Source organism: Crocodylus porosus, unplaced genomic scaffold (assembly GCF_001723895.1).
Source record: "Crocodylus porosus isolate Cpor-Errol unplaced genomic scaffold, CroPor_comp1, whole genome shotgun sequence".
In the NCBI taxonomy this organism is placed as follows: domain Eukaryota; kingdom Metazoa; phylum Chordata; order Crocodylia; family Crocodylidae; genus Crocodylus; species Crocodylus porosus.
The window spans coordinates 31,629,953-31,642,085 of NW_017728912.1; the positions used below are offsets into that span (position 1 = coordinate 31,629,953).

Below are 12,133 nucleotides of genomic sequence, written 5' to 3' on the forward strand. Positions count from 1 at the left end.
CAGCACTCTTTCCTGCTTATGCAGGGGGTCGGACTCGATGATCTATTGAGGTCCCTTCCGACCTTAGCATCTATGAATCTATGAATCAGAGGACCAAATCCAGGAAATGGAAGATAGGATAATGGAGAACCATACTCAGGCAGTAGAGACAGATAAGAGGTTCTGGCAGGAGGTGGAAAAGATGAAAGCCTATATGGCGGATTATAAGACCTTGGGTGAACAGAGGCTGTCCCTGGAAGAGAATCTAAGAGCCAGGGAGAGTGAGAACACTTGGCTGCGAGCCCAGTTACAGAATGTGAAGGAGGAAAGAGAGTGACTTGAGGAGCAGGTACAATCACTTAAAATCCTCCTGGACTAAGGAAGTAGGTAAAAATGCAAAAAAGAACAGTTACAGATTGAAGTACAGACTAGGCAGAAAGAGATCCAGGGGTTGGAAGCTGAAAATAAGATACTACAAGAGGCAAACGATCAGATGGCTATAAAAATCCAAGACCTGTGGAAGGTTGAGAGGCCAGAAGAGAAGGTAGTGAACCTGGTAGAAGCAGGACAGAGACCACAAACCATAAACACCACAGATACAATGAGGAGAAGGTTGGAGGTACTGGGGAATCAATCAACTAGCGGAGTATGTGGTGGCTGCCAAGTCAGAACGCCAGGGCCAATACCAGGAGTTAGAAGTATTGAAGGAGGCTTTGAAGGGAGTAGAGATTCTCCTAGAAATCACCCGGGCTAGGATGCTGCACCATCCAGAGCCAGCAAAGTTCCCCAGAGACTGAGACTCAGAGGATTCATGAGAGGAGAATATCAGCCCACCAGGTAGGGCCCGAGGGTAAGAAAGCAGAGCGCTCAAAGGCATCTTGAGAGGGGGGTTGTGCCCTGGGGGTACAGGATCAGAAAATGGGGAAGCCTTGTTCAGAGGCAGATCCCAGACTAAGGTGGAGGAAGGAAAAAACTTACCTGTCACAGAGGCCTGGAGAAATGAGGAAGCGCATGGTGAAAAACCGCCAGCGTGGTTTGTCAGCTGTGCACATATCCAGCTGGGAAAATTAATCAGGTTACAAGCCAAGGGAGAAAGTGTAGCACCAAGTGAGGGGCACCCAAGGGAAGTATGCCTGACAGATGTAGGACAAGCAAGGAAGGATGAACGGACTTCCTCAAGGACCAAGACCTCCTGCTCAATCTACCAGGACTGTGCACAGACAGTCCAGGGCCTAGGGCAACACGGGTCAAAGACAGGCTCCACAAAAAGGGGAGCAATTCAGCCCAGAAAGGAAGATAGAGCCAAAGCATGTGAGATGAGGAGGAGGGAACAACCAAGAGGGGATCAGAGCTTGAGTAAATGACATCCCTAGGCAGGTCATGTGGTAGAAGCTGAGAAACACTGTCGAAGAGAGGGTTGGAGGAGTGGCATACATTAAGATCTACAAGGGACCGGTAGGAAGACTCACTGTCTGGGGAAAGATAGAATTTTGGAAAGAAGTACATGTCCAGAATGTATTAAGGAGACAGTGGGAGATATGGGTAAGTCTCCAAGACCTTCAGAGAGCCAGGGATAGACAAGAAACCCTACAATCTCCCTGGAGAAAGAGACCCAGGTGTGTAGGAAGGGAACATGGATAGGCAGAGAAGAGTGGGAGAAAAAACCCCCCAAAAGTAGGCAGGAGCTTGGCCAGCAAAGGGTGCAATTTACCAAGGTTGGCTAATGTGCGGGGACTACCTGTGGTGGGTAACTCCCAACAAATCCCACACAGTACACCTTGGGTAAAAGGCAAGTAGGAGGCACCTGAAAATCTCCGCCTCCTGTACCTGAGTTGCCGGGTGCCTGAAGGAAGGCCAAGAGAAGAGCCCCAGATGGATGGAACACCTGGCAAGAATGAAGACTTGGCTCAGTGAGTCTGGAGTTAAAGGGGGGAGGTGAGTTGCAGAGCACGCAGGTGCCCTGGTCCTTAGAGCACGCAGGTGCCCTGCTCCTTAGAGCAGAAACCACTAGGGAGAGAGCCCTAGCAGTTAGGGGGGAGCCCAGCTGCTAGTTACCAGGGCAGCCAGAGTCACAGGTGCTGGTTGCTAGGACAACTGCTGGGGAGTCAGCTGACATGAAGGGGCAGGACCTGGCACATATAAACCCCAGGAGCGAGGCCAGGAGGGCAGTGCTCTGCTGGCAGCCAAGGGAGAGGGAGCTCTGCCAGAGCAAGCAGAGTAGAGAAGCCTGATGGCATGAGCAGCTTCTGTTCGTGGATACAGCGCGAGGAGGGCCCAAGGCAAAGGGGGCAGCAACCGATGAGTGTCAGAGGGCGTGGAGAGCCTGAGAGCCTGTGAGGCGCAGTTGCAAGACAAGAGCTGCAGACAGCCTGGGTGCCAGAGAGGGTGCAGAGAGCCAGACAGACCAAACAACGTCCGGGATATCTGCGAGGCTTGGGGTGTGGTACAGAGGCGGTTGGAGCCACATATAGCCCATAAGGCTGGGGTGCACCGAGTCACACAATACAGAACAGGGGCCAGGATACAACAGAGCACCATGTCCAAGGGGACAAAAGGCAGCCTCCCTTATGCATATAAAAGATCAAGACGTGGCGGGCGAGAATGAGGGTGCTTTAACGCGAGCTTGGCACGGTAGGGGGCACTAGGGGAGATCACGGCCGCCCCTAGAACCATGGCCAAATTAGCCAAAACTAACTCCAAATCCAAGTGCTCAGAACCATAAGTGGCCCTACTACCAGTAAACATCCTCTACCTGCACCTGGGGCTTCAGATGTTTCCAAAACCTTTGGCGCACATCCTACTTGCAGGCCCAAGACCAGAGGCTTGGGGTTCAGATGCCCCCTGAGTGTTGCTTGCCCTTAGCCATAAGGCCTTCGGAGCAAACAAGGGAGTAAACTCCCATTTCCATAAACTGGGCTTAAAGCAGCTGCACCTTGGCAGTTAGTGAACCACGCCAGAAGAGCAGTTCTCCCAGGATGCGGTTCAGGAAAACTGCCTTCTTGGACACAGATGCATGGTATTTTCCCTGCCAGGTTAAGAACCCTCTACACTTGTCCTGAGCCTTCAAGAGGCCGAGAAGCATTCTTAGCATATGAAAGGCAATACTTTTTGCATGTCAGAAGTCTGCACAAAATGGAAGTGGAGTAAGAACAACTGAGAATTTGAGAAACTGCTCAGTCATGTGACCTAATGCTGCCTACCTCAAATAAAAGACTTTATCTAAGGTGGGAGGTACTTTTTTGTCAATGCTACCTGTTAGAACCTCACAAGATTAACAAGTGGCTAACTAAAAAGCTAGATAATTTCAATGAGCATAGTCTAAACTTGGGCAGCAGTAAATAAATCTACTAAATATATTACAAGCAAGAAAACCTGAAATATCACTAACTTTTCCCCACGTTATTATTGTGAGATTGCCTTTTTACCAACCTGAATGAGTACGCATATGCCTGGTTAAATGGGTCTTCTGAGAACTTGAATAAGGACACATAGCACATTGATAGGGACGCTCCCCTGTAAAAACCAAACAAACAGAGTTAGAAACAAAACATGGCAGAAAATCTTAGGTATCAAATCTTAGCATCTGAAGAAGTTAAGTTTCTAAGGCAGAGGGGTTATCAACCTTTTCAGATATAAGGTACCCCTCCATAACATTTCTAAATTGAGCAGCACCCTATTTCAAAAACTATTTATTACACAGCAATTCTTTTGTTGCAAAGAACTCAGAAAGATCACAATTGGTCAGAACGTTTTTGACTGTATAAGAATTATGGATTCTTATTTGAAATCCCTGGGTTTATCTTGTGAATCATGCGTAGGTGTTTGCATACCTAACACTGCCAATACTCTCCTGTACTCCACAGCACCCTCAGAAGTATCTCATGATGCCCTTGCTTAGACTCACTGATCTAAAGTGCTTCCCTGGCCTGATTTCTATCAAACTTTGTCTACCACACCAAAAGAAAGCCTTTACTGCACCTAGGCAGGACGTACTAAGACCCAAATTATCATCTGAGGACCAAGGAAACAGAAGGATGTGTGATCTCTGGGCATAAAGTGGCTTCTTACCTTATCTGAGTTAACCATGTAATAGCAATGTCAAGTTTGATGATGGTGGGGCACAGTACTTATTCCAAAATAAGCCCATCTACAGATAAACTCTAACACAAGGTAAGACAGAAGGTTTGCTCTATACTTAAAAAGATGAGTTGATGTAGTTATATCAGTCAGAAGGGAAAAAACTGCTACCCCTCACCTACATGACTACACAGCCTCCACTAGTGCATTTGCTGATATGGCTTTACCAATACGGTAACCCAACAAATACTTCTAAGCCTAGACAAGTCCCAAGTGAAGAGACAGCAGCTTTTAGTATTCACACGTGCTAGACAGGTTGAGACAAATCCTTTGCTGCCAACTGGTACTTATCCTGACCTCTTATTGCTTATGAAATGCCAAGGTAAACATTCAATGACATTAAAACACACATCTATATTCTTGCTGTAAAAGCACCCAGTGGGGAGGAGACTGGAGGGGGGGAAGGAGAGGAACGTAACTGCTTAGTATTAGAGTCAAGATTGCTACAGAATCACAAAATCAAGACCAGTTTTATATGCAGCATAAGAGACACTGAACCCCAATCAGGTAGCATAACCCCCTGTGCAAACGTGACTTATGCTAGTAAAAGAATCTTTTGTCAATGTAACTCATACTGAACATTAAGCCAGCAACAAAACTTCTTCCACTAGAGTCAATTGTGTCTCCATTCTTTGTCAAGAGAGTGACACAAGCAAAGCCTTTTCTACTGTAGACTAGCTCTAAATTTCTTCCTCCAACCAACCCAATTATCCAATCACTGTTCATCAGCTCAGCAGCCAAAAGGTAAATTCACGCCTGCAACGCTGTAATCCCCCTCCCACTTAAAACAATGGGAGATTGTTGCCAGAGGCATAATGAAATTAAGTCACCTATAAAGAGAGGGGTGGGTCTTAGGTTGTAAAGTGTTGTTTTTAAATGTAAAGTATAGGATCAAAGGTTCTAGCCTGTCTAGGTAACTGTTTATCAGTGCTTCACTGTTTCACATTCCTGCTTTTATTACAAATTAACCCCCTCACCCCCCCCCCCAAAAAAAACCCCTCCACATTTTATGCAGGCTGCAGCAATTTAAAATGATTCAAGTAGGTTATTTTAACATTCATATACAAAAACAGCAATGAAAATTTAAATTACATATTATGATTAACTAGACTTTAAAGGCTCCTTTTATCAACTACTGCTAATGACAGGGCTTCTATTTGAATTGTAAATCCCATTATAAAAATAAAATCCTGAAAATTAAACCCCTGGTCTGCAAACATTTAGGCAGATCCGTGACTTCTTGCACATGAAGAGCCTCACTGCCATCAACAGGACTGCTCATGTGCATAAATGCAGAAAGGGCTACAGTCATACTTTTATGTAAAGCTTTTCTTTCAGTAGTACAAAATATTAGTCTCTTCACAGAAACAGTTGTGCTTTGAAAGTACTTCAGATGTTTAATACAGCAGCACAGGTGCTGGAAAACTCTATAAATACAGGTAAACTTTTTCTTTAAATAATATAGTTTAGTTCCATACCTAAGGATGGGGTTTTCATAAGCACATATGTGACCCAGCAGCCCAGGTCTCGCTGGACTTCACTGAAGAATTAACTCATTAACTCAAACCCTTTATTGGGTATTGCCCCAGAGTGGCAACCCAAGTGTGGTTGGATGTTAGACTCAAGCTAGCTGAGCCACCTGAAGGTAAAGGCTGAACAGCCAACATACTACCCACACTCAGGCCACATACAGGCATTATGTTTCTACCAGAAGAAAAACTGCTCTTTTCTGGTAGAAACTAGGAGCCTACAAGTATTCATTCAATTTCTCCTTGAGAAAATGTGTCCCCTTCAGGAGAAAGATCTTCCAGGTTGACGCCTGGAAGGTCTCCCCTGAGAGAGATTGTTTCACAAGAATGAATGCCTATATATTGCTCAACTCCTCTGTGATCTGGAGTAGAGTAGGGAGGAGTTGAGCAGTAGTGTTCCCTATTTTGCAGCTTCCCCTGCGCTTTTCCCAGACTAGGGACTCTGGTTTGGGGTGGTGGGCAGTGCATTTTCCTGTAGCTTGACTCCTCTTCATCATAGAGGAGTTGAGCTGCTGCTGCTCCCCACCTCCCAGCAAGTTTTCCTGAGAAGACACCCCATTGCCCCACTACTCCTCTCCCCTCCTGGTCCAATCTACAAGAGGGAAGAGGAGTTACAGGAAAAAGACTCCCCAGTCTGGGGGAAGTATGATGAGTCTTTCCTCACTGACCCATTCCCACCCTGTCCCTTCTCCCAACCCCAGAACAAAAGGAGTAGAGTAGCTACTTGTCCCCATGCCTTCCCCAGATTGGGATCATACCCTCAGACTGTTCAACCCATGCACTTTACATCTTAGTTGATAAAGGTATCCCACCTGAAATGCTGCGAGTTCTCTACTGACTTCCCACAATCTACCCTTCCCACACCCAAAAAGACAAATTGTTTAATAATTCACTGAGAAAAATCAGAGTGGCTTATTCTACGGCAAAGGATATGTCCCATGCCCTTCTGCCCATGGACAAGTAGCATACTACTGTGAAGACCATACTTCTAGTACAGTTTTACAGCATGAATGTTCAAACTAAAGTTAGGTCAGCCCAAGGCTTACATACCAGATAATTTTGCAATGAAGACATACCCACTGCAAACCTAGAGAAAGATGTCTAATCCAATTAAAATATTTCAGATTTCTAACCATGTGCAGGCTGAATATATCAGAAGGCTATTCTGGTTCAGTCTATTTTCCATGAGTTTGTGTTGCTCTTGCAATAAAGATGCTAATGAATTCCTACACGTGCCTTTCTCAGTACATGAAGGCACGTCAAGTCTCTGAGAAACTCTTCCACCTGAAATTTTAATCTAATAGTAATCACCAGAAAATGAAAGTACCAACTACAAATCATCCACTCCAGCAACATAAAACTATATATGGGAAGAAATTACAGAAACAATAATGTGCAAATAAAGAAAAATCCAGTTAAAAGTTTAAGATGGATCCTCTTAAGTTCTTATACTGTTAATAGAGACAGTAGTCCAAACATAGGTAGACTATCATAAGTCAAAGTTAAAAAGAAAATATAAAACAAATACATAGCAATCAGCATAAACTATTTAACCTGGCAGGCAACAAATCAAGGAATAATTTACTCATTTTTTAAAACTACTTTCTTTAACCTCATACATGCACATGCATGCACAAATCAGGCATGCTTAAATATCTGAAAAATCCAAAAAGGAACAGTGTGTGCAAAAAGCATAGTTCAGGTTTCTTGCTTACATTTTAAGAGTTAAGACCCTGTGAAGAAAGCAACCAGCTAGGTTAGATGTAATTACAAGGTTAAGTTTTAATCAGTAACTAAGAATACTGGCAACTGAACAACTCCACATGGGGTTTTATTTGATTTTTTTTTAATAATTGTTTCTCTAGTTAATTTATTGATGAACCAAAGCAAACGCGTGTCAGTCTAAAACACAATGACTCATAATTACAACATACTGTTTGTCAGAGACAGGAACACTGGAAAATGGGGCTTAGCTTGACTAACCACAGCATGAAAAACGACTGAGGCTTCTTTTTTATTATTCCTTTCTTGTGTTCCTTCTTTCCCCTCCCTGTGTTCTGCTGCTGCTGTAGAATGAGGTGCTGAAAGGCATTTGCTCACTTTTACTTAGAAACCATAAAAAGCTTGGTCTTTAATTCAATGAGAGCTTTTGAGAGCTTAGAGCCAGGGCCTACATTGAGTGCAGCCTCAGAATGGGAGTAGGCAAACACTTTATTTTACATACATGAAAGGGCATGTATGTAAAATAAAGACAGTTTGGTGCATTCTGTACTCATATTTCCCAATTTCTACAAAGTCCTCTTCTCCTGGTGACCTAGCAAAGATCCACACAAAGCAGAGACTTTGACAAAACAAGCAAGCTGAAAGGTAAGTTATTAAAAAAGATTATTTTTAAAAAATAAAAAGGTTATTTTTTTTCTTCCTAATCTCTCAGTTATAATCATTTTAGTTGTGCTCTTTGAAACAGTAAGTGGAATATTTTCAGAGAGAAGTGCAATATGGGAGATGATGGTGTCCTCTAAACCCACCCTCCACCCATTTTAAAAACATGAGCACATTTTAACAAGACACATAATGGCAGGTCAGCACCACAAAGCTTCCTCACGTAGCTTCACCAGTCCACCTAGCACTGATCCACAGCATTCAGGAGTCCAATCCCAAACTTCTAAACAAGATTTCTAACCATGATGAACCATGAAGGGGATTAAGATGAAACAAATTAGACCATTTTATTTTACCTGAGTCACCAGCAGTGACTTTAAAGGAGAAATTCTCTATGCTTTTTGTTCACCCAGCACTGCCCCCAGTAATAGGAACCAGGTAAAAAGAAAAGGGGTCAAGCCAATGGGATATACCAGAGGGCCCCGCCCCATGAACCTAGAACCTAAAGCTGCTCCTGGGAAGACTCTCCAGGGCATAATGAGAAGACCACCAACTAGGCTAGCCAGCTGTGAACCCCCTTCCATGAGAGAGCAGCAGAGGAGGAAGACCTATCCCCAAACTCCCCAGAACTGAATCTGAAACTATTAAGTGACCCTATATTTGAAACCAACGCCAGCAGTGTCCATCCTGCTAAATAGTGTAATAAACAGCATCTACAGTTGGTTAGAGTGTGGTGCTAATAACACTACCATTGTAGGGTCGATCCCTAGTTGGACCAGCTGATCTTTCAAGGTCCCTTCCAGCCTTACTTCTCTAAGATCTATCGGACAGATGTGGCAAGCTACCTCAGAGCTAAATGGTGCATAGCTGTTGATAATTAGGAGCCACTTCTAAAAGTGAAGTATTTCAGATCAGCTTCTATTTTGACTTGTGCTGGAAGCCACTCCATGAACACTCTGCCTCTCCAGTAACTTGTGGCCCCCTTCTCTCCTTTTCAAATCAGTGGAATATTATAAACTGGCTCCAAATCCCGTAAGTAAGACACCTACTTGACAAAAATATATGTATTTTTATATTAAAGAGATTCATGTATAGTGAACGCTGCTCAGACTTGGTACTGGGCACAAGGTCTAAGGACAGGGTTTCTTGCATAGGTATGCATCAGTTCACATCTTCCATTAATACACCCTACTGTGAAAACAGTCAAGCTTTATCTGGTAAAATTTTCCAAAGTATGTAATCAACTTGCACGCATTTGAAAAAATTATTATCAATTTTGTTTGAAAGAAAAATGGCTTTCACTCAGCAGGCCCAGAAATGTCTATTAAAATAAAACATTTTACTCTTACATATTCACATCCTAGTCATCATGAAGTATTACTGAACAAATCAGATACAGTGCTCTTACTCTCCCCTGGGATTCCTGATACTGGATATGCTTCCCGAGTCTTCCATGATTACAAAGTACAAGTCATATCGGATACAGGCTTCCATGTAGATAGAAGCTAACCTGGTAATGTTACAGAAGTGGAATTCAGAACAAAGAGCTTATTCGGGTGGAGCAAACTTTGCAAACACAAGCCTCACTTTCTTTCATTCATCAGGTTTCTTAATACTTGCATTGGGTTTAAACCAAACACGGGTGAAAGACTTACCTGTATGAGTTCGAATGTGTTGAATATAATTATTCTTCCTGTCTGAAAAATAGGAGCACTGTGAGCATGTGTACACTTTCCTAGGAAAATGATTTCTTAGATGTTTCTTCCAGTGATATTCACTGACTGTCGTATAAGTGCATATGGTGCACTTATAGACTCTCTCGTTTTCACCAGCTTTGTTGTGGTGTTTTAAGTGAGCCAAATAGTGATCATATCTGTTAGTGTTATAGCCACAGCGATCACATCGAATAGGCCCCTTGGAGAAATCTGCCTCTTCGGTGGTGCAAGAATCAGACTCTTTCACCTGGGCTTGCTTCTCTGCATTCTCTCCTACAATGAATTTCTTAGCACTGTGAACCCTGATGTGATGCACAAATTCCTCCTCAGACTCAGCCTCATACTGGCATGGCTTGCAACGAAACGGTTTGCTCTTCAAGTTTTTGCATTTGTCCTCTGTGCCCTCTGGAGTACTTGGTGCTTCCAATGACTGGTCCTTGTCTAGGCTACAAGTCTCAGGAGGTGGGCAAGCTGCTGGATCCTGGGTTTCCACGCTAGGCATTTCAAGAGTTTCTAATTCCATGTTCTCCGGTCCATCAGGGTCACTCTCCATTTCCTGTGCATCTTCCATGCCCTCTCCATCGCTGTCTGAAAAGTTGCTTTCCCCCACTGTTGTCAGTTCAGCCATTTGCCTCTCCTCTCCAACCAGGTAATCACAGCAGCTGCCATTGACTTCTCCTGTCAAGGCCACATTTGCCAACATAATGAGCTGAGGAGCTGCCAGCTCAGCCTTAGAAAGGTCGTGCAAGTCGTACATGTCGTTAGACAATGCCATACCAATGTTAGCATTGCCAGGAAACAAGCCATTGCCACCAGACTGGCCGAGCACTTGAGTTGCCATAACAGCAATTCTGATAAAAAAGAGAAGAAAAGAAAAAAAGAGCACCAATAAAAATCTGACCATTAAAAATACACTTTACCCCATTTTGTAATCAGCAATAAGTACTTCAGGAGACATGCACAAACCAAAATCTGAACCAAATCTTACCTCAATTAAGTACAACAGTAAAGTAAAAACTAAAAGATCTACCAGCAGTTATTTCTTTCCTAAATTAAAATGTTCTTATTAACCAACCAAAACAGGTTTCCCATGAGAACCCATCCTTTTCTTTCCCTTAAAACCTGCCTTTCATGTTTTTCTCATCATTTTGTTGATTGTCTAAAGCAACTAGGGGCCTCCTCAGCTTTATAAATTACTCACTGTTGACATAAATTTAGAATATGCCCAGAGATGCAATTCTGAATCATTTCCCTTGCTCCATGCAGTCTATGCTGGAAATCACACATGCTCTCTCACACATGCTAAACTTCCCTCTCTTGTCTTTTTGTATCTGTTTTTGTGAAAGAGCAGACAAAACAAAATCTTTGGAGACGTGTGCTCAAACACTTGCTCACTGGTTTGCTTTTCTCTCTCCCCTTCTCTCCTCCCCCCCTCCTCTCTTCTCTATGCAATTTATAAGAAATCAGGACAGAGCTGTCTCCCCAAAGGTCCCAAGGACTGGAAAGCCACGATGCACACAGACTCCTCTCACAGCCCGGAAGAGCAAAAGGCACTAATCAGTCCACCTGGATTCGCTGCACTCTCAGCACCACTTCTAGGTGACCAGCGCTCCTCACAATATCACCCACCGGGTGCTCTTCTAACCAGAAAACCCCCCCAAACCCTCAGTGGAGTGGCATGGAGGGGAAGGAAAGAAGGAGGAACAGATCTGCCTGATATGGGGGGGAGGACCAGAGGACAACTGAGAGTGAGGAAAACACCCTCAGCACAAGAAGCCGCCTCCCTGCTGCGAGGCCTACTGGAATCACAGCCGCGGAGGGCTGCAGAGGAGGGCTGGAGGGGACCTCAGGAGGTTGGCTAGGCCAATTCCCTGCTCAAAACAGTACTGTCCCCCACTACATTACAGAAAACACAGGGATCACGGGGACCCCGCAGGCCTTTCCCAGCCAGGCTGTGTGCATGGGGGTGTTGACAGACCCCTCTTAGCTACCCACGCCGGGCCGGGGAGACTAGGCTCCTGCTGCCACCCGCCCTCCCGGGCAAGGGGCTTTCCACAGCGCCCGGCTCGGTCTCCCTTCAGAACCAGCGCGGGGACGGCTCTCCGGGCCGCCTGCCAGCCCCCCGCCACGGAGCCCAAGCAGGGGCCGCCGTCCCTCACAACCCCCGCGCGGGACCCCAGTCGCCCGAGACAGACCCCGTTTCCCTGGGGGAGGGGAAGCACCTCAGCGGGAGGCCCCTCGGGCCCCGCTCCCGCACAGCCGGGGGCACCTCGGGGTGCGGAGGGGCCGCGCCGCATTCCTGCCGCCATCGGCCATTTTCTCCCCTCCCTCCTCCTCCTCTTTCTCCCTCCCCGCCGCGGCGGCACAAAGCCGGGCCCGGCCCGCCCGGAG

General features: G+C 45.2%; 1 protein-coding gene across 1 annotated transcript in view; it reads right to left on the minus strand.

The window, feature by feature from the left end:
• REST (RE1 silencing transcription factor) overlaps positions 1-12,050 on the minus strand; it is a 22,789-nt gene extending 10,739 nt beyond the window's left edge. The window contains exons 1-3 of the mRNA XM_019534231.1: positions 11,965-12,050; positions 9,683-10,593; positions 3,409-3,492 (exon numbers count right to left, since the gene is read on the minus strand). Of these exons, the coding sequence (XP_019389776.1) occupies positions 3,409-3,492; positions 9,683-10,583 (985 nt within the window). The 5' untranslated portion in view covers positions 10,584-10,593; positions 11,965-12,050. The remainder of the gene's footprint in view (positions 1-3,408; positions 3,493-9,682; positions 10,594-11,964) is intronic.
• Positions 12,051-12,133: the final 83 nt, after the last annotated feature.